We start from the raw sequence: 20,831 nt of genomic DNA, 5'->3' as shown, positions 1-20,831 counted from the left end.
GTTATTCCCTTAAAGCTGTCTGGGCTTCTGTAGAAACACATTAATATTTTGATGTAAAAAGAAAATAAACCAGATGGACCAGTGATGACAAAACCCTCCCCCACAAATTTGCCTCCAAGGACTCGTTCCCGCTCCCAGCTCCAGCAGGTTCCCTCCACCGTATCTGAGACATCCTTGGTAGATGCAGAAAACCAGACTGGCTCCTCGGATATTTACCTTTCCAATTTCATCCTTCAGTGTGTACTGATTCAGCTGTACACAATCCTGCAATGTTAAGTAGAAACACACAGAATATGAATTGTAAGTTTGCAGCTAGATACGTTTTTCACAAAACAAACACATGAACCAGGACCCAAATCAAGAAAGAGAATATTCCCGACCCCCTGAAGCATCTCTCAGACACTGGCCCATCTCCAGGGTGACCACTACCCTGACCTTTAACAACACAGATTTTGTACATTGTAAAAAATATGGGGAGCCTGAGTGGCTTAGTCGGTTAAGGGTCTGACTTTGGCTCAGGTCATCATCTCGCAGTCCATGAGTCTGAGCCCCGCATCGGGCACTGTGCTGACAGCTCAGAGCCTGGAGCCTGTTTCAGATTCTGTGTCTCCATCTCTCTGCCCCCTCTGTCACTCAACCTCTGTCTCTCTCGGTGTCTCAAAAATGAATAAATGTTAAAAAATATATATTTAAAAAAATGTGATCATACATTATGTACTCTTTTTTTTTTTTTTTAATTTTTTTTTTCAACGTTTATTTATTTTTGGGACAGAGAGAGACAGAGCATGAACGGGGGAGGGGCAGAGAGAGAGGGAGACACAGAATCGGAAACAGGCTCCAGGCTCTGAGCCATCAGCCCAGAGCCTGACGCGGGGCTCGAACTCACGGACTGCGAGATCGTGACCTGGCTGAAGTCGGACGCTTAACCGACTGCGCCACCCAGGCGCCCCTCATTATGTACTCTTTTAATACACATTTTTAAAGAGGTGTTCCTAAAACGTTGATTTTAAATTAAACAAGTAATCCTATATAAGGACTATGTTGTCCAATATAAACAGAGTAACACAAGTGGAGAAAATCCGAGTGACTGTGGGCAGAGAATGCTTTCTTAACAAAATTTCTCAAAGATTTTTTTTGTACAAAAAGCACAAAAAACTCATTAATAACAACACCCTAATTTAAAAATGGGCATGGGGTGCCTGCGTGACTCAGTCGGTTGGGCGGCTGACTTCAGCTCAGACCATGATCTTGCTGTTTGGGAATTCTAGCCCCATGTTGGGCTCTGTGCTGACAGCTCGGAGCCTGGAGCCTGCTTTGGATTCTGTGTCTCCCTCTCTCTCTGCCCCTCCCCTGTTCATGCTCTGTCTCTATCTCTCTCTCTCAAATAAACATTAAAAACATTAAAATGCTTTTCATAAACATTAAAAAAACTTTAATTAAAAAATAACAAAAATGGGCAAAAGACTTGAAAAGACAGTTCTCCAAAGAAGATATACAAATGATCAGTAAGCACATGAAAAGACACTCAAAAAAAAAGAAGAGGCTTAACATCATGACTCATTGGGGAAATGTAAATTAACACCATACCCATTAGATTGGCTACACTCCAAGACTGACCATACCAAATGTTGTCAGAATGTAGGGCATGGAGAACCTTTATACACTGCTAGCAGGAAGTTAAAATGGTGCAGCCTCTTTGGAAAGCAAGTGGGTAGTTTCTTAACAAACACCTCCTCTACGACATAACCATTCTGCTCCTAACTTTATCCAAGAGATGTGAAAACTTGTGTCTGTGCAGACTTGCATACAAATGTTTGAAACAGCTTTATTGGTAATAGTCAAATACTGGAAACAACCCAAAAGTCCACTGACAGGTAACTGGATAAACAAAAAGTGGTCCATTGCAGACAATGGAATGCTAGGCAGCAATAAAAAGGAAGCATGCAGTAATAAAGACAAATCTCAAAATTGTTAGGCCATCAAAGAAGCGAAGCCAAAAAAAAAAGAGTGCATACTAAATGATTCCACTTACAGAAAATTCTTGAACTTGCAAACTAATCTATGATGATAAAAAGTAGGTCAGCAGTGACCTGGGAAAGGGGAAGAGGGGGGAGGGATGTGTTGTCGGGTGTGCTGGAAATGTCTGTGATCTTGACTGGGGTGATGTTTTTAGAGATGTATGCATATATCAAAACTGATCATATTGTACACGTGAAATATGTGGTTTGTTTTACTTCAGTTATACCTCAATATAGTTAGGGGGGAAATGTGAAGTGAAAAAAGAGGTAAAAATGGGAAAAGAAACACAATAGAAAATAAAACTTCAAGTGTTACCGATAAGCCCAACACTTCCCTTGAACCCCACCGCCACCCCAATTCTAACCCTTTCCCCAAACCTTGATGTCAGTTTGGTCTATAAACTTCCAGGCCTTTTTCTATGTAAATGCACGCATACATGCACCTGTTGAAAATACAGAGCATTGTTTTGGGATAGGGCTTTGGGGAGGCAAAAATGATCTCACACTAAATCACTTCTCAGCCTCTTTTCTCACTCAACATCACTGGAGACAGTTCCAGGGCAGACTGTACACACAGACCTGCATCCTTTCATCTGCTGGATAGTGTTCCACGGCTCACAGAACCCTCCCTTCACTAGGTTGGTTGCACTGTTTCTCTCCAGTGTTGATTTCATCCCCTGAGTCCTGAAGGGATGTGACCAGCAGAAGTGGGGCCCTGCAGAGCTGTCCTAAGGGGTCTCACTGCCCCCTAATCCAAGTCCTACATATTGCTGAATTCCTCTTCCTAGATTCCACTTGATCATATCAGTTCCTGATGCTTCCAAGGTCAAGTTCTGACTCCACTCCTCTGACCTTGGCAGAGTCGCCTAGTTGCCCACCAAATACCAGTCTCCTCTTTCTTCCTTATAAATGGATAGCTTAGTGGCAATGACCCAGGATGGAAAATTACATTTTCCAGCCTTTCTTACAGCTAGGGGTGGCCACACAGCCAGTAGGAGGCAGGCAGAAGTGTTGGGCAGAGCTTCCAAGAAAAAGGACAGACTTAGGAGGCAAATGCCTTTTCCTCTTCTCTGCTCCTTCTTCTTGTCTGGAATGGAGCTGTGAGACTACAGTCACAGCAGTAAGGTTTTAAGGACAACAGAATCACCACACTGGTCCCCACTCCTCCAGATTTAGTTTACATGATAAACAAGCCCTATTGTGTTAAAGCCACTGTTGTGAAGGGGGGCAGGTCTCTGTTTCTCTAAGCTGATTCAATTCTAACTGAAATAAAGCCAAATTCTCTGTCTAGCCCTGTTGCCACGGTGCTCCACACATGGGCCCCATTCTTCAGCTAGCTGAACCCCTGACTGCCCTCTCACCCATATCCTGTCTTCTACCTCTGGGCCTCTGCTCATGCTGTGCATCCCCCCTGCAGTGAATTCTCTGTGTGTACCCATCTCCAATTATGAAAGTCCTACCTAGCCCCAAAAATATAGTTCAGTATCAGCCCCTTTAGGAAGCTATTCTCAATGTCCACACTTCTTCCAACTAAATTCAATCATTTCTTCAACAAATATTTTTGTGCTCCTACTACGTGTCAGGTTCTGTGCCAGGTGCTGGGAAACATGACAGTGGATGGGACTGTTCCTTCTGAGCTTACATTCTAGCTGGGGAGACAGGCCAAAAACAATTCAACAGACACACAAACAATCAGATGGTGTTGAGTGCTGTGTCAATAGGGTGACAGGGCAGGGAGGGGTGGCAGGCTGAGGCTGCTTACAGAGGGTGGTCAGAGAGGCCCTTCAGAGGAGGAGACATCTGAGTTGAAACTTGGCTGTCAGAGGCAGATGACCCTGCAAAGAGCGGGGAGGTTCCAAGCAGAGAGGACAGTAGGGGTAAAGTCCTAACAGAGGGAATGAGTGTGGACACCTGAGGAATCTAAGAAGGCAGTGTGGACGGAGCCTTGTGAGTCTGCAGCAGAAAGGTGGGGGGGGGGGGGGGGGGGAGGAGCAGGAGCAGATCACACAGGGCCAGATGAGCCCTAGTGGGACTCAGTTCTAACTCCCAGAAGTTTTCGTACGAATCAGAAGAGACATGCACACACAGTGCCCAGCGCCTGCCTGGTGCCCTGCTGCTAGGCCGTGAGGTCTCTCACCCACCCCCATCTCCCGCACAACTCCCAGCCACCAGCACCTCCGTCTCCCCTAGAGGCTCTCTGTGGCCCCACTGCTCTGCCCACTCTCAGGGCAGGTCACCTGCCCCCCAGCAGCTCTCACCAAGAGCTGGTGTAAAAGGTCCGGCTCCCTTGGCCCTCAAACAGCATACAGAAATTCTGAGGTACAGAATTTTCTACACTAACAGGGTCCCCCAGAGATGGAGCCCCAGTTGCCCATGGTGGCAACCAACTCCATCATGCACACTTTCTTGACCCCCTTCTCTTCTACTCTCATTCCCACACCCACCTGGGTCTCCACGGGGAGGGGGGGGTCACCTCTCAAATCAGTGTTCTAGGGGAGCCCCACCTAACAGAGGCCCCCCATCGGCTGGGCCGGCGCACACACCTGCATGCCAGTGATGGAGACGTGGTGGGACTCCACCGTGGGCCGCCGGGGCAGCCTCGGCGACGACTGCGGGGAGCCCACGGGCGAGTGGGACAGGGCCGGGTGGACGCAGCGTCCATTCGCGTCCAGCTGGGACCGCTCCTGCAGAGAGAGCTTGCGACCGCAGAGCTGGGGCCGGACCTGGGACCCGGAGGCGGAGGCGTGGAGGGGTACCTCTTGGCCATCGGCCTCCAGGGGCCGGTCCCGGGCCAGGCCGCGGTCCACCGCGCAGCCTGGCTCACACTCGGTGACCACGATGAAGGACTCCATGCCCAGGCGGATGCTCAGGGATGAGAGGCCCTGCAGAGCCTCACAGGGCTTCTGGCCTTCGCTGCCACTGCTGCTCCCGCCCCCCAGCTCATCCTGGAGGGCGGCCCGGTGGTCGCTGCTGGGCTGGCTAGAGACACATGATGACATGGTGCGCGGGCCTGGGCACTCCCATCCGGCGGCAGCGCCACCTGCAGAGAGAGGAAGGGTCAGCACCCCTGCGGCCCCGCTGGGGGGGTCTGTTCCTGCCTCTAGCTGACATCCTCAAGACGTCTTGCAAAACATGATGCGATGTGATCTCTGAGTCTAAACAGAGGAGCACACTCCACATTTCCTTATTTGAAAAGGTCCTCCTCACACACATAAGAATCCCAAACCCTTCCTGGAGGAACAAAGTAGGAGAAAACCCCAAAACAGAGGACGCATGCGCCCTACAGCACTGGCAGCTACTTTCAACTCAAGCCAATTGTTGCTAAACAGGATCTGGGCCTAGAATTGCCAGCCCCCACCCCACCCCCCCCCCGCACCCCCCCCCATCACCACCACCACTTTTTGATGATGATGATGATGATGATAGAGAAGCTCTGAACCTACACATCAGGTGAGGTCTCTTGATTTTTTTTTTTTAATTAGCAATTATTTCAAATATTTTTAAATGCTGGACCAGCCAAATAAAACACTTCCTCGTGACCATGTCTAGGCTGTATGACTTCACAATGGGAATGATTCAGACAGCACTTTACGGTTTACAAAACACCTTCAGCACGCCTGCATAATCTCAAAAGCACCCTAGGTTTGCTATTACAGTCCCATTTTGTAAATGGGGAAACTGAGGCTTGAGAGAAAGAAAGGGATTTGTTTAAGCAAAACCCACTGGCACAGCAGTCCAGTCTGGACTGGCCTCGGGCCAACTGAAGAGCAGGGGTCAGAGGTCACATCAGAGGAAGGAAAGGCACCCCAGAGAGTGGGCCAGGCAGCTCATGTTGTCTGAGGAGCCAGGCTCAACATATCTATTATCTAATGTTGTCTTAGTTCAGCTGCTACTTGGTGCCTGCCAGGCAGAAGGCAAACATGAAGTCAAAAGATTAGGATCAGGGCGCCTGACTGGTTCAGTCGATAGAGCATGCTCCTCTTGATCTCCAGGTTGTGAGTTCAAGCCCCACGATGAACGTTTAAAAAAAAAAAAAAAAAAAAAAAAAGAACACCAAATAGCTTGGTGGTTCCTCACAAAACTAAACATTTACCACAATGACCCAGCAATTCTGTTTCTAGGTAAATACTCAAATAGCTCTATTCATGATAGCCAAACAGGGAAAACAACCACATGCCCATCAACAGATGAATGGATAACCAGGATGTGGTCTATCCACACAATGGAATATGATTCAGCCATAAAAGGAATGAAATACTCATACATGTTACAGTCTAGATGAACCTCGACAACATCATGCTAAGTGAAGGAAGCCAGACCCCAAAGGTCACATACGTACAATCCTCTTTATTTGAAATTTCTAGAATAGGTAAATCCATAGAAACAGAAAGTAGATTAGTGATTGCCTATGACTGAGGAGGTACTGGGGAGCACGGGAGTGACTGCAAATGGGTCTCCTGGGGCGCTGAACACGATCTGGAAGTAAACAGAGGTGGTACCTGTACAACAATGTCAACGTTCTAAGTACCACTGAAGTGTTCATTTTTAAATGGTTAAGTTCATATTATGTGAACAAAAAAAGTTGACACTTCCTTAGACTGTCAATTCCTTCTGTCTCCGGGACAGAATATTAACCTTTGGTTCATGTGTTTGACAAATTCTGCTGGACAAATGTCACAGGTGCCACTAGAATTCAGGGAGTTCATCCGCAGATGCTCATGGTGGTGGCTCTCCATATCGATCACCCATATCACGAAGATGTCAGGCAAACAGTGGTGCTGAGCAGAGAAATTGTATGAATGAATGAAAGGGTATCTCTTGATGACAGTGGGTGGCAGTGAGGGGATAGAGAGGAAGGTGTAGATGGGAGCGGAGGAGGTGGAGGAGAGGCTGAAAAATGCCACTTGCCCTCTTACGATAGTCCTGTAAGAAGTATTTATGGAACAGCTTCTGTGTCAGGCAATCTGGACAGTAATGCAAGCAGATGGGGTCCCTACCCCTGTGGAGCAGGGGAAAGACCAATGGGAAAAGCATTAACAAAATCACTGCAGTGGCCCAGCCCAGACGCAGGTACAATTTATGAACACAGAGTTCACGGTAAAAGATCAACCAAGAAACCCCTCATATGACAAGATGCTCAGCCTTAGTTACGGTAAGAGAAGTGCAAATTTAAACTACAATGAAATGGTTTGATGGGTCCTCAAAACATTAATTGTAGAATTACCATATGATCCAGCAATTCCTCTCCCAGGTATATACCCAGAAGAATTAAGAGCAGGGATCCAAACAGATACATATATACTCTTGCTTATGACAGCACTGTTCACAATAGTCAAAGGGTGGAAACAACCCAAGTGTCCAACTACTGTGAATGGATAAACAGAATGTGTTCTATCCATAAAATGGAATATGATTCAGCCGTAAAAAGGAATTAAGTTCTGACACATGCTATCCTATGGGTGAACTCTGAAAACATGCTAAGTGAAACACACCAAATATTAAGAGACAAATATTCTATGACTGCAATTATATGAGGTACCTAAAATAGACAAAATCATACAGACAGAAAATAAAGGTTACCAGGAACTGGGAAAAGGGGAACAGGGAGTCATTGTTTAAGGGGTACAGAGCCTCGGTTTGGAGTGATGAAAAAGTTCTGGAAATAGATAGTGGCGATGGTCTCTCAACACTGTGAATGTAATTAATGCCACTGAATTGTACACCTAACAATGGTTAAAATGGTAAATTTTTATTTTATGTATACTTTACCAAAATTAAGAAAATTTTTAATAATAAAACTATAAGGAATTACTACTTTTTCCATCTATCAGATTGGCAAAGACCAAAAATGTAATAATAGCACTATTTTGGTGAGGCTACAGAGAGTATGAATTGGGCACCCTTATGAAAGGAAATTCACTAGGGCACCTGGGTGGCTCAGTAGGTTGAGCATCCAACTTCGGCTCAGGTCAGGATCTCACGGGTTCGGGAGTTTGAGCCCCGCATCGCATCAGGCTTCCTGCTGTCAGCGTGGGGCCCACTTTGGATCCACTGTCCTCCTCCCCTCTGCCCCTCCCCCCCCCTCACGCTCGCTCCCTCTCACTCCCTCTCTCACTCTCTCAAAAATAAACAATAAACAAAAAAAAATGGAAATTCACCAATATCTAACAAAACTCCAAATGAATATACCTTGGACTTAGCAATTCCTCACCTGAGTATTTACCCTACAGACAACCTCACACATGTAAAAAGTGATGTCTTGTGGCAGTATGATTTGAAATGACCATCCACAGGGGACTGAGTAAAAAAGATGAGGTACATGTATCCCCAGAGAAAACATGCGTTTATTTTACAAGAGGTGACTCTTGGGGCACCTGGGTGGCTCAGTCGGTTAAGCATCAACTTTGACTCAGGTCATAATCTCACGGTTCGTGAGTTCAAGCCCCTCATCGGGCTCTATGCTGACAGCTCAGAGCCTGCAGCCTGCTTTGGTTCTGTGTCTCCCTCTCTCTCTGCCCCTCCCCAACTCACACTTTGTCTATCTCTCTCTCTCAAAAATAAACATTAAAAAAAATGTTTTTTAATTAAAAGAGGTAACTCTACACAGCCTAATATGAATTAGCTCCATGACGCACTGTTACACGGAAAAAAAAACAAAGCATTAGTATGCCGCTGTTTTGACGTAACAGGAAAAAGGCCATACGTGTGAAAATCACGGAAAGGTATATACGAAAACGGTAACAGTGGCCTCAAGAGAAAATGACTAGTTTGCAGAAGCAAGGGGACAGGGTGGGAAGGACTAACTTTCCACTGGGTACCATGGACAAACAGTAACTCTTCTGAGATGAATTCTTAAAAGAGGACAGCTGTGACCATGATAGGAGTTGGGATAATAAACCTAGAGGGCTGAGGCAGGGGGAGGGGGCAGCTGGTCCCACTCCTGTTCTTCTATCCCATCCTTACTGTGTCTGAGAAAGAAATCATTAACTGTGTTCCTGCCATGGCTTCCCTATCAGTGAAAGAATCCAACACAAGTTCAAGGTTCTCTGCGGTCCAGCTTGCTATGTTGAGTATTCCCTAGGAAAAGAAAAGCAGGGCCTTTGAAGTTCAACTGCCTGGGCTCACCACACACAAATGACTTAGCCCCACCTCAGCCTCAGTTTTCTTATCTATAAAATGGGAGGTAACCCATTAGTCATGAGGATTAAATAGCTAGCACTCAGTATCATGTCTGGTACCTGGTTAAGTGCTCAAAAAGCTATTCTTTCAATTACCTATTGAATGCCTACTAGGCTGGGTTTTGCCAGCCGTGTTCCAGAATGTTCCTAAGAGCTACTGACGTCCAATTGAGCCAGCCTGCTCTTGTGTGGGTTCCACAGCCCTCCCAGGGCAGGGGAGCAGAGCAGCGCCAGTGACCTATCTTCCCTCCCAGAACCACCTCTGATAGGACTGCAGTGTTCCTGAAAAGAAAACTGGTCTGGCAGCACCTAAGAAAGTTAATGGAGAATTTTTTTCTTGCCAAGAGAAAAACAATTGCTTATCGATCTTCACTTCAGGCCAAGGACACCAAGCCATCTGCCCCCAGCAAAGCTGCTTTTAATCAGTCTCCTTGACAAACTGGCGTCTGGCCAGGGCCTTGGCCCTTGAGGTCTGGAGGAGGCAGGAGAGGAGAAATGCTCCAGCTGAGATGGAGATGGGGGCCTCTGTGCTGCAGGGGCAGATGTGTCTAGGTCTCAGGAAGGAAAGCCCAGACCTCAGGGCCTGGAGGCCACCTGGAGCCCCCCCACCCCCCACCCCATCTGCAGCAAGGCCTGATAAGCAAGCTGGTCATTCACCCTGAGGAGGGTCATTTTCTACCACTGACCCCTACAGAGTCTGGCTCTGACCAGCTTTGGGGACACAGATTCTACAAGGGCACAGGCTCTATAAGGATCTGATGAAACCTATCAACACTCTGCCCAGGGCAGCGGAGCCTGGGTGCCTCACTTGGTTAAGCAACCCACTCTTGATTTCAGCTCAGGTCATGATCTCACAGTTTGTGAGTTAGAGCCCTGCCTCGGGCTCTTTGCTGATGGTGCAGAGACTGCTTGGGATTCTTTCGCTCCTCTCTGCCCCCCTCACCTGCTTGTGCTCTCTCTTTCTCTCTCAAAATAAATAAATAAACTTAAAAAAAACAAAAAAAACAAAAAACACTCTGCCCAGGAGAAAAAAATCATACAAAGACAATGGTTTGCATAACAACAGCAATAGCTAACATCCAACTGAGCATTTACCTTGCACCAGGCAGGGCTCAGCCTGGTTCATTTGATCCCCCCAGGCTCTCTGCCAGGGAGGGACTGCTAAGCAAGGTATTTGGGGGTGGGGGGGAGCAGAATAGGAGGACCTTTCCGCAAAGCTCCTTGGGTTTGACTAAATGCTAAGAGTCCTCTCCCTGGAGCCTCCGGCTCCAAACCTGGGTCCTCTCTCCCTGCCCTCGAAGGCCTCCCCATCTCCCCAGGGCTGGCGGTGGCAAGCTCCCCCACCTCTCACGGGGTGACTCAGAGCCACCAGCCCCTTACCGAAACAGATGGACCAGGCTCCGGGCCAGGGTGAAGGGAAGCACTGCTTCCTCTGCCAGGAAGCCCAGTGGCCCTGGCCTCTTGGAAGCGTGCTCTCATTTCCTGGGGGTTGTTTCCAACCTGCGCCTGCTCACCAAATACAGAGCCACCACAGAGCCCGGGATAGCAAGTAGCCAGTGTGCCAGGGACGTGTGCCCCAACCTGAGACACAGCCTACACGGTTCCGGGCACCATGGGACAACATGGGGGCCCCAAATAGCTGTAAGGATGCCTTGGCCAAGGCCAGCAATGATGTCCTCCCTGAGATAACAGGCTTGGCCAGCCACCTCCTCTCTTACGTGGGGAAGCTGAGGCCCAGGGAGGTCCTAAAGGAAATTCACTCACCCATTTGTTCTTTCAAGTAATTACTGAGGACCTACTATGCAGTGGATAAACAAAACAGATGTGATTTCTTAAAAGCACAAATGACTGTATAAGTACAAGCGGGGAGAAACCAAGACAAAAGAGAACAGATCAGAATGGGGGGCGGGTCAAGGAAGGCCTTGCTTGGGGAAATTATATTTAGGCCGAGACCCACAGGGTGAGTAGGTGGTGAGGGGGCAGGAACTTGCTCCAGGAGGAGTGAGCTCTGAGAAGTCCCCAAGGCAGTAAAGGCGTGGGAGGGCTGAGGAACAGAAACACCACCCCACCCCTCCTGGAACTGGAGGCCGGTGTGAGCATGAGTGTGAGTGCGAGTGCGTGCAGGGGCTGTGGAAAGGAAGCTGGAGGGGGTGGAGACAAGAACTTTATAGGAAGCTGATGGAGAACACAAAGGGCAGCCCAGGGCAAGGTCACAGGGACCCCATTAGGCACCTGTTATAGACTGAACTGTGCCCCTCGAAAAAGATATGCTGGAGTTCTAACCCCAGGACCTCAGAATGTAACTTAATTTGGAGACAGGGTCTTCACAAAGGTTATCAAGTTAAAATGAGGTCACTAGGGTGGGTCCTACTCGAATATAACCAGTGTCCTTATAAAAAGGGGAGAATTTGGACCTAGGGCCCACACAGGGGAGAACCCCATGAGAACATGAAGGCGGACGCACGTTCAAGCCAAGGAAGGCCAAAGATCACCAGCAAGCCACCAGACAGAGACATGGAACAGATTCTCCCTCCCGGCACCTTGATCTAGGACTTCTGCCCTCCAGAACTGTGACACAATGCAGTTCTGCTCTTGAAGCCCCCCAGGCTGTATCCTCCCTCACAGCAGCCCTAGCCAACTAAGGCAGCTCCCACCTACCCAGGGAAGCCCACTGCCTCAGAGGCCACGGATTCAAAAGAGTTTCCCAAGGCACGAGCGCGAGACCTGGGAGGCTCAGCTGGACTGGCCAACACAGCGCTAAGGTTTGATGCCAGCAGGAATATTCCAGATTCGGGCCTTGGCCCAGCCAAACAGTCTTATCAATTCGGTGACACCAACTCTTAGCAATGTATCTCCCTCAGCACTCCTTAGTTTGGAAAAACTAAAACTGTCTCCCCAGAAGACAAAGGCCCTCCCTTGGCAGACAGCAGGAAGGATAATGCTGGTGTTAGCGTGCACAGACCCGGTGCCCGTCATAGTCCTTAGAGCAAAGAGGTGGCAAATGGTGACTCTCGGGTGACATCTGGCCACCAACCTATTTTGCTTGGCCTACCCTGTGTCTAAAACTATTTGAATGAGATGTCAACATTTCAAAGCCGGCACATTTCAGATAAAAGTCATAATTTCCAGAGTCTCTTAAAGTACTGGACATTCTGATAGCACTGGGTCCATATTCTCTCCTGGCAACAACTCACTGCAGCTTTGGACAGGAGATAAGGTCAGTCCTCACCACTTCCCCTTGCCTCCTCAACACCCAGGACAGGCTGAGTGCCTGTCACACGCCCCCTCCCCCTTTTCCACATCTCACCCCTACAGGCCCTGCTTGGAGATGCATCAGATGACAGCGCTAAATTAGGGCACACGTCGGTGGTCACCTGCTCCAACCATTTCATTTCACCAATGAGAAAATGAACGTCCAGAAAGATTTACTGATTTGCCCAAAGTTAAGCAGTGGTTCCAGGAAAAGCTAAAATTGGTCTGAGTTTTTCAAGAAGGGGCTAAAAATTGCAAGTACAGCCCTGCAATGTCCACATGTTGCATCCTGAATAAAGTCCAGGCTGAGCAAAATCTCTAACAAAGGGGAGCAGACAGCCCATTCCTCTGACTTCCAAAACCTCCACCTGCTCGAGAGGGGTACAAAGACATGGGGTCTTAGGGTGATCAGAAAAGAAATGCATAGGATTTGGGAATGGAGACAGCAACCTGACTTAACCTCTAAGTGCCAAGGCTTTGCCTTTCTTGTTTACTCCTCAACTCTAGGACCTAGAACTTTCCAGAACACTGTTGGCACTCAGTAAATATTGGCTAGTAAATATAGTAAATATTGGCTAGAGGCGGTTGCTTGTATCACTCATCCCAAGTCTGCTCAGAAGTTTTCTTTACTTGGCCTTGAATCTATCTATGTTCCTTTAGTTTATAGCAGCAGCCTGATTTACATCTGGGAAACCACTCTTTCTTGTGAAAGGTGATTCCATATAGCTGTCTGCACCATCAACTTCAGGGGTTCCCATATAACTTAAGTCTGCTCAATCAGGCGTGAATTTCTCTGGTCAAGTGATTTGATTCAAGAGTAGGTGTGTGACTTAAGTCAGACTACCAAGTCTTATTCTAGGGTTTGGCAGAAGTATTGCAAATGTCTCTTTCTATGGTACTTGGAACAAGAAGGATGGATTTCTAGAGTTATCAGGGGCTGGGGAGAACCCTGGCTTAGAATAAAGTCAACAGAGAGAGAAGAGAGGTGACAGAGAAGAACTGAAGCTGGAGACATTGTATAGGTACCTGGATCCAGCCATGCCTGAAGTCCATAGATACCAGAAGCTTTTAACTACATGAGCCAATACCTATTTTTGCTTGTTAGTTTGTGATTGGTCTTCTGTCACTTACAACCAAGGGTCTTGACTGATAGACAACCCAGAGCTGATTGACAGAAAAGCTTCCCCACTAAGCTTCTTGACAGATCAACAGTTGCCTACACCTTAAGGCTCTCAACCAGGCCAAACCACCAGGTAGCTGCAGGTTCCCTGGTAACCCAGATAGCCTTCACCTTGACAGTCAGGCAGAAACCAGAACTTCCAAAGTCTTTTTTTTCTCTCTCTAACCTTAAATAAAAAAATCAAGGATGGGGAAAGGAAGGGCCGATAAATAGGACAGAGCAAAGGAAAGAAAGTGACCAGCACCTTCAGTACAAGAAATGTATCACTGTAGCAGCGGCCATGGCAGCTTTAGATGGGAGCCAGCCCCCTGTAGTGCTTGCCAAGTGGCAGGCACTATTCTAAGCACTTTGCATGTATCATGTCATCTAACTGTCACAACAACATTAGGAGTCATGTCCAGGTATCATGCTTATTTCACTGGTGAGGAAACTGAGGCAGAGAGTCCAAGTGACTTGCCCACAATCAAACAGTGCTTTGGGAAAGCACAGGTGTGAAACCAGAGGCTCCTGGAGAGGTGGGGCATGGTGATCAAGTGCCCGTCCCTTCTCCTGCACACAGCAAATGCTCCCTACACTGAGGCTATTGCCAAGAAAGCATTCTACCGCTAGCAAGTTCAAGCCCCTCAACTGGCCTGAATTTATATTAAAACAAAAATTTTTATCTCTAATCCCACCATGCTAACTTTATTCTTTTCATCTTCTCCTCTAACTCTTGTCCACATACATCACTTTTTGCAAGGTGTAAATTAAAGTGTGCGTACAACTTTGCGTCCTTGCTTACGTATGTCAAAACAATTTGTGCACACTCCCAAGGCTTTCATCATCAGCGTGAAGGGCTGCAGATAGAGTCCCTCGGACCCAGGGAGGTGAGGCGACCTCCACGAGGCAGCCCAGCAGGTCTCCAGGGCTAGAAAACCAGCACTCCTGACCCCTGCAGCCCCGTGTGCCCTGGGGGCCAGGATGCTTACAGAGCAAGAAGCTCAGGTGTCTTCCTTTGAGGCTACTGATTGGTGGATAAGAGAGTGTTGTGGAGAGTGGCTGGGATCACACAGCCAGGTGCACACTGGTGGTCCCCACCTTGAAGAGCCAGGAAGGGCGACTGGGTGGGTGAGCGTGGAGCGGGTGTTGGGGGTATTTGGCAAAGGGAGGTAGGAGCCATTTACTTCTTTCCTCCTCTCCTACTGCATCTTTCACTGAACCAAAGGAAGAGACAGGGAAACAACCGGAATTTCAGTGTGTAATGAAAAGACAAAGACCTGGACTCCAACATTCTGCAGCTTGGCAAGCAGGAGATAGAAGGGGCCAGCTCAGAACCCACAAGCACCCCTGCCTTGCCCACCCACAGGGCTCCTCCCTCCCTCCCTCTTCCCTGCTGTTTGGAGGTGATGCTAAATCTAGTTCCCTCCCGCCGCAGCCTCCAGCACAAAGCAACCCCAGCTAGTAGGGGCAAGGAAGGGCTGGGAGCTGGCTCTGCCTCTGAGGGACCAACCCTGTCCCCCACACCTGGACACAGAAGACAGGGGAATTGTCTGGGATGAATCTAAATAAACCCTCTTTCCATCAGAAGCCTCAAAGGCAAAATCCCAATGCACCTTTAAAAACCCATGAGGTTGGGGCGCCTGGGTGGCGCAGTCGGTTAAGCGTCCGACTTCAGCCAGGTCACGATCTCGCAGTCCGTGAGTTCGAGCCCCGCGTCAGGCTCTGGGCTGATGGCTCAGAGCCTGGAGCCTGTTTCCGATTCTGTGTCTCCCTCTCTCTCTGCCCCTCCCCCGTTCATGCTCTGTCTCTCTCTGTCCCCCAAAAATAAATAAACGTTAAAAACCCATGAGGGAGGTGTTCTTTCTTCCACACCCTGCCCCCACCCAAACCACTAGTTCTCCATTTAAACTACTCTAGCCGAGGCTTATCTCTAGCACCACCCATGATGCCCCTTCCCCCATCCACTCACCTTCTACCTAATGCCCATGGAGGCAGAGGGGCAAGGCCTTGGCCTGGGGAGGGATGAGGGGGCATTTTCTTGGGGGACCATCCTCTCTCCTCTCCAGGTTGGAATTAGCATTTTTATCTCTGCAACTGCCATCTCTCAACTATTTACAGAAGCCAACAGGATAAAAAGAGACAACATAAAAATAGTTGCTCAGCAGCTTTCAGGATGGGGTGGGGGTGGGGGTACAACAGACTCTTGGAATTTTCTTGCTCTCCTTTTCAAAAGGGAAAATGCTAGAATTATTTATCTTTTCCAAAGCACTCTCAGAGAGTTCACAGATCACTCACCTGGGAGCTCTCTGGGGACAGGGACCAAGTCCCAGCGTCCCTCAGCTCCGAGGACAGGGCTTGTCACCAACCCCCTCCCCCAAAAGTGTAGGTTCAGTTCAGTGAAATATCATCACAGTTCCAGAGCCAGCGCTAAGTGAAACGCGGCGCCCTGCTCTGCCCTGTTTCCATCCAGCCTTCCAAAAACACGAGGCAGTCAAAAACACAAAACAAAACAAAACTTGGCTTTTCTCTATGCTTAACATGTTTCATAATTGAAGAAAAAAGTTCAGCAGCACCACTACCAACACGACAGAAATGGAAAACACTGACGCCTGAAATCACTCCTTGCCCGTTTTGGTCACTAACATCCCCAGCAAGGAATGCCGGAGCCAGAGATCTTCGGAGGAGCAACGGCACCCACCTCCTTTGAAATATGCCAGATTTGGGTTGTGTTGAGGAAGGGATCCAATCAGGGAAGAAAGAAAAAATAATCACTTAAAACCTTATTTTTTCAGAGAGCAAAACCATACCCTCCTGGAAAAGGGGGATTCCATTCCATAAGAAAATGGGCATCATCCGCCAGCATATTATATTAAAAGGTATGTCAGGACACTAACTATACAGATCCCAGGGGCTTGGGCCTTGATTTTCTCATCTGTAAAATGGAGCCGCTGTGACCTAGCTAGAGGGTAGCTATGGTGTCCATCTTCTGTGTGAAAGCCAGCTCACAGTTAACCCCCCCAAAGACAGTGTTCTCTCCTCCTCTTTGCACTCCTACTCAGCTATCAAACAGGGAAGGGCTGAGGGGCTAGTCTTTTCTGGGCTTCCTCCCAGCTTGGTTTTTGCTAGATTTCCAATTTCCGTGGTGGGCATTTCTGGCCAAGCTGTCGGGAGACTGAGCTGACTCCATGCCCGGCCACAGGGTTAGGGCTCCATCTGTCTGGTGAGGCTTTCTGTGCTTTGTGGATTCCCTTACCTAGAAAAAGTCTCACAAAATACATACCGATAAGATGACATGGGGACCTACATTTAACAAATCATCGCGACTGAAGAGAATGGAACTGAATGAAATCCACACTCTCCCTTAAGATCACATGTGTCACACCTGTGCACTGACCCTGGAGGCACTGAACGTTGGGAGGAAGCAGGATTCTTGTGGAGGGGGGCGAGCGAGACGCAGGGAGTTCTGAAAACCCTATTCCAGGAAGCTGTTCCCCAACTGATTTCAGAAACCCTTCCTTCCATGACCCTCTTCCTGAAAACAGAGAGACACAATAATGTCTTATGCCCAGAGGTTTATTAATTGGGGGCTGAGAAGGCAGAGGAATGCACAAAGTGGCCTTAAGAAACCCTTGTGTTGGAAACAACCCAAATATCCACCGATCGATGAAAGGATAAACAAAATTGGGTCTATCCATACAAGGGAATATTACTCAGCCATAGAAAGGAAACACTGACAGAGTCTACAGCATGGATGAACCTTGAAAACATTATGTTCCACAAAAAAAAAGCCAGACACAAAAGGTCTCCTATTATTAACAGGCCAAGAAGGCGACAAGCACAGCCTGAAAGAAAAAAAGGCCATTCCAAAACAGAGACGCAATTTCCTTAACTTCCAGAAAAGAAGACCAGAAATGAGGGAGAAGGCCGTTGCAGCACCGTGGAGCCAGGCATGCCTGAACCCCACACCCGGGGCCTGTAACCCAAGGGGGAGGAGCTAACTGGAAAAGCAAAACATCTAGGGGAAAATAGCAACACAAGGCCCTCTGACCCAAAGGAAAATCTGAAACAGCATTTGTCCCAAGTCTCCAGGATTGGGAAAGGATATGGGAGCTCTCTGCTTCCCATAGCCACTGGGAGGCAGCCCGCCGGGGAGAGGAAGGTTCTAAGTGACCCTAACCAAGTTACAGTATTTCGCCTCTCTGAGCCCTTCCATTAAGTGGGTTCATGATGGGGTGAGGATGACTCTGTGACCCATGTTAAAATCTGAGCCAAAATAGGCCTGGCCTGCCCCACCCAGTCCATCCCTTCCTGAGAGTACTATCTCCCCACCTTGTAGCCCATCTTGGTTCCAAGTTGACATTCTCAAGGAGAGAACTCTGGGTTACTGCAGAAAGTTCCCTCTGCTAGGTGAGATCCCTCCCCTCCAACTCCCATCCAATCTGTTTTTTTGTTTGTTTGTTTGTTTTTAAGCCCATCCCTCAAGGCTGAGCACAAAGGACACCTCTTTCTGGGAGCCTCCTGGATTCATACCAGCCAGAAGAGATTTCACCAGAACCTCCATTGCCATCTGCTTCCTTCATTGCCACCACACTTATTCCTCCTGGTGATTCTCAACAGGGATGCTCTTGGCATTCAGGAGAGGACAATTCTTTACGCCTGGCATGGATCTGGCCTGCTTGCCGGACATTTTGAATCCCTGGCTCCCACCTACCAAAGCCAGAAGTGCTCAGCATCATTTTGACAACCAAAGTCACCAGACACTTTTCCAAACTCTTGCCAGGAAGGTAGGACCACCCCGATGGGAACAAAGGTATTAGGAATATGTTTGGCTTCTGGCCCACTCACAACTTGGGAGCAAGGGCAAGCCCAGTCAGCACCACGCCTGCTTAGATCTGTGTCCACATAGACTGGTTTAGTAAACAATTCTGGGCCTCTCAAAAAGCTGGGGGACTCTGCAAGGGACTCTGCTCTAAAACGAGCGGGCTCTAGGGCCTGACATACCTGGGCTGGCTGTGTGACCCCCAGGGCCAGTTACTTAACCCCTCTGACCCCTCTATAAAATGAGGCTAACTCCCAGCAATGCTGCAGGATTGTTTCCACCCTCAATCTCCTCATCTCTACAATGGGAATAAAAAATCTCTTCCTCTAGGATGTTGGTAGGAAATGAGAGGATGCATGTAACACACAGCACAGTATTTAGGGACTCATCAAATGATGGCTATTACTTTTTATTACAAAAATACACTGTGTGGGGCGCCTGGGTGGTGCAGTCGGTTAAGCGTCCGACTTCAGCCAGGTCACGATCGCGCAGTCCGTGAGTTCGAGCCCCGCGTCGGGCTCTGGGCTGATGGCTCAGAGCCTGGAGCCTGTTTCCGATTCTGTGTCTCCCTCTCTCTCTGCCCCTCCCCCGTTCATGCTCTGTCTCTCTCTGTCCCAAAAATAAATAAACGTTGGAAAAAAAAAAAAAAATACACTGTGCTCTCACTACCAGTAGCTGTTTTCCTATGTCAGAAGGGTTTATGATGAGCAATCTGGAAGGAGATTTGAAGGCTCACCATGAAGCTGTATTTGCATAGCATGCACCCAGTTAATTCTTAAATTGCATGTTTCTGGGGTGGTTTGAGAGGAGGGGGGCTAACGTCCCCAAAGCCCTCCCTAGGTTGCCCTACCTCCCCCTGAGAACAAGGGAGCCTATGGGGATGGAGAACTCTCTCTTCCCTCACCCCGTGGGGGCAGAGCCAGGGGAGGGGATGTGGTAAACGACAGTACCACTCTAGGGCACGTGAAGTTTCTATCTCTAGGGCTGTGGGGACTCCCAGAGTGAGGAAGATAAAAGTTGCCCCTAAGGAAGTGGACACTAGAAGTCCCACGCCAGGCCAGCGAGCCCTCTCTGAGCTCCCCGCCACACGGATGCCATCCCTCTCCGACCAACCTTCTGGGGGAGACAGGAGGGGATAAGGTGCAACCTCCTCAGCGCCAAGTGCAAGCAGCAGAGCGGCTGGCAGAGCTGTGAAAACACCCCGCTTCCCAAACTGGGCAGTGCAGAGAGTGGGGGGAGCCTGCAAGAGCTCCAGGAACCAAGACCCAATGCTAAGCGGGGCTGGGCCCAGATTCCCCGCGTCCCCAGGAGTCAAGCAGAGTGTGCCGGTGAAGACACCTCTCTGCACTCACTGAGTGCTGCGGTCCCGAGGTAAATTTAGGTCAAAAGGACCGAGCCAGCGCGGTTCCGGAGGGCGGAGGCAAAGGGCCGACTAAGAGAGGCAAAGGTCCCCAGGCCCCGCAACTGCTGATCCAGGGTCCTGCCGCCTGGTGTCCAACCTACCAGGGCCTGGGCTTGCCCCCAAGACAAGCGGGGTGCGGGGGTGGGGTGCTCAAAGTCCGTCGGCCCTCTGCTCTCCTGCGCTCTGTAGCTTTCCCCACCTGTCAAACGCGAGGGGGTGGGCCTAGGCCGCCTCCAAGATCCTTGACGGCCCCGGCCGCGGGTGATACACGGGTTCCAAACTCCGGGACCGCCCCTGCCACCCCCGGCCGGGCGCGGCCCAGCCGAGGAGGCTACCCCGAGGCTCCGGGCGCCCCGAGGACGCGGGGGGAAGGGGCGCCGGGGGACCGGGTCCCCCCACGTGGCGGGGCTTGGGGCGGCGCACGTGGGGTCCTTTCGGTGGAGGGAACCTGGGGCCGGCCTCTGGGCTTTGTCTGCAATCCCGGCAGCGGCCCCCAGCCCCTAGGAGGCGAGGGCGCCCGGGACTGCGGCGCTGCGGCCCCAACCCGCGGCCCCGCTCCCGACAGCTCACCTGGGCTCCGCGCCGCCGCCGCCTCCCGCGCTCTGCGCCCCCGGCTCGGCTCCGCTGGTCTCGGCGCGGCCACGCGCTCCACTCCGCGGCCCCGGCGGGCGCGCAGGGGGCGGGGACGGGAGGAGCCGCCCGGTCCCGGCTGGAGCGCGACGCCGCCGCGGGCTGCGCGGGGATTGGCCGCGGCCGCTGGAAACCCGGGCGCGGAGCCGCCCTCGGCGCGCCCCCGCCGGCTCGGCCCCGCTCGGGTGAGGGCGGGGAGGTGGGAGCCGGCTGAGACGAAAGTAGCGGCAAGGCTGGCGGGGGGCGGGGGGAGAAGGAGAAGAAAGGGGAGGAGGCGGCGGCGAGGGGAAGTGAGGCGGGGCCGGGAGCGGTGGAAGGAGGCCGCGGACCCGCGAGGAGGGGAGAGACCTGCCGGGCGTCCGAGCGCGAGAGG

The 20,831-nt window shown here is 50.0% G+C and overlaps 1 protein-coding gene across 5 annotated transcripts in view; it reads right to left on the bottom strand.

The window, feature by feature from the left end:
• Positions 1–20,528, bottom strand: part of CAMKK2 (calcium/calmodulin dependent protein kinase kinase 2) — a 48,334-nt gene extending 27,806 nt beyond the window's left edge. For all 5 annotated transcript variants that reach the window (XM_045458761.1, XM_045458764.1, XM_045458763.1 and 2 more), the window contains exons 1-3: positions 20,399–20,528; positions 4,562–5,058; positions 217–264 (exon numbers count right to left, since the gene is read on the bottom strand). In XM_045458761.1, the coding sequence (XP_045314717.1) occupies positions 217–264; positions 4,562–5,017 (504 nt within the window). In that variant the 5' untranslated portion in view covers positions 5,018–5,058; positions 20,399–20,528. The remainder of the gene's footprint in view (positions 1–216; positions 265–4,561; positions 5,059–20,398) is intronic.
• Positions 20,529–20,831: the final 303 nt, after the last annotated feature.

This window comes from Leopardus geoffroyi, chromosome D3, assembly GCF_018350155.1.
Source record: "Leopardus geoffroyi isolate Oge1 chromosome D3, O.geoffroyi_Oge1_pat1.0, whole genome shotgun sequence".
Classification (NCBI taxonomy): Eukaryota; Metazoa; Chordata; class Mammalia; order Carnivora; family Felidae; genus Leopardus; species Leopardus geoffroyi.
The sequence above is the reverse complement of the archived record's forward strand: the minus strand, read 5'-3'. Positions and strand labels throughout refer to the sequence as shown.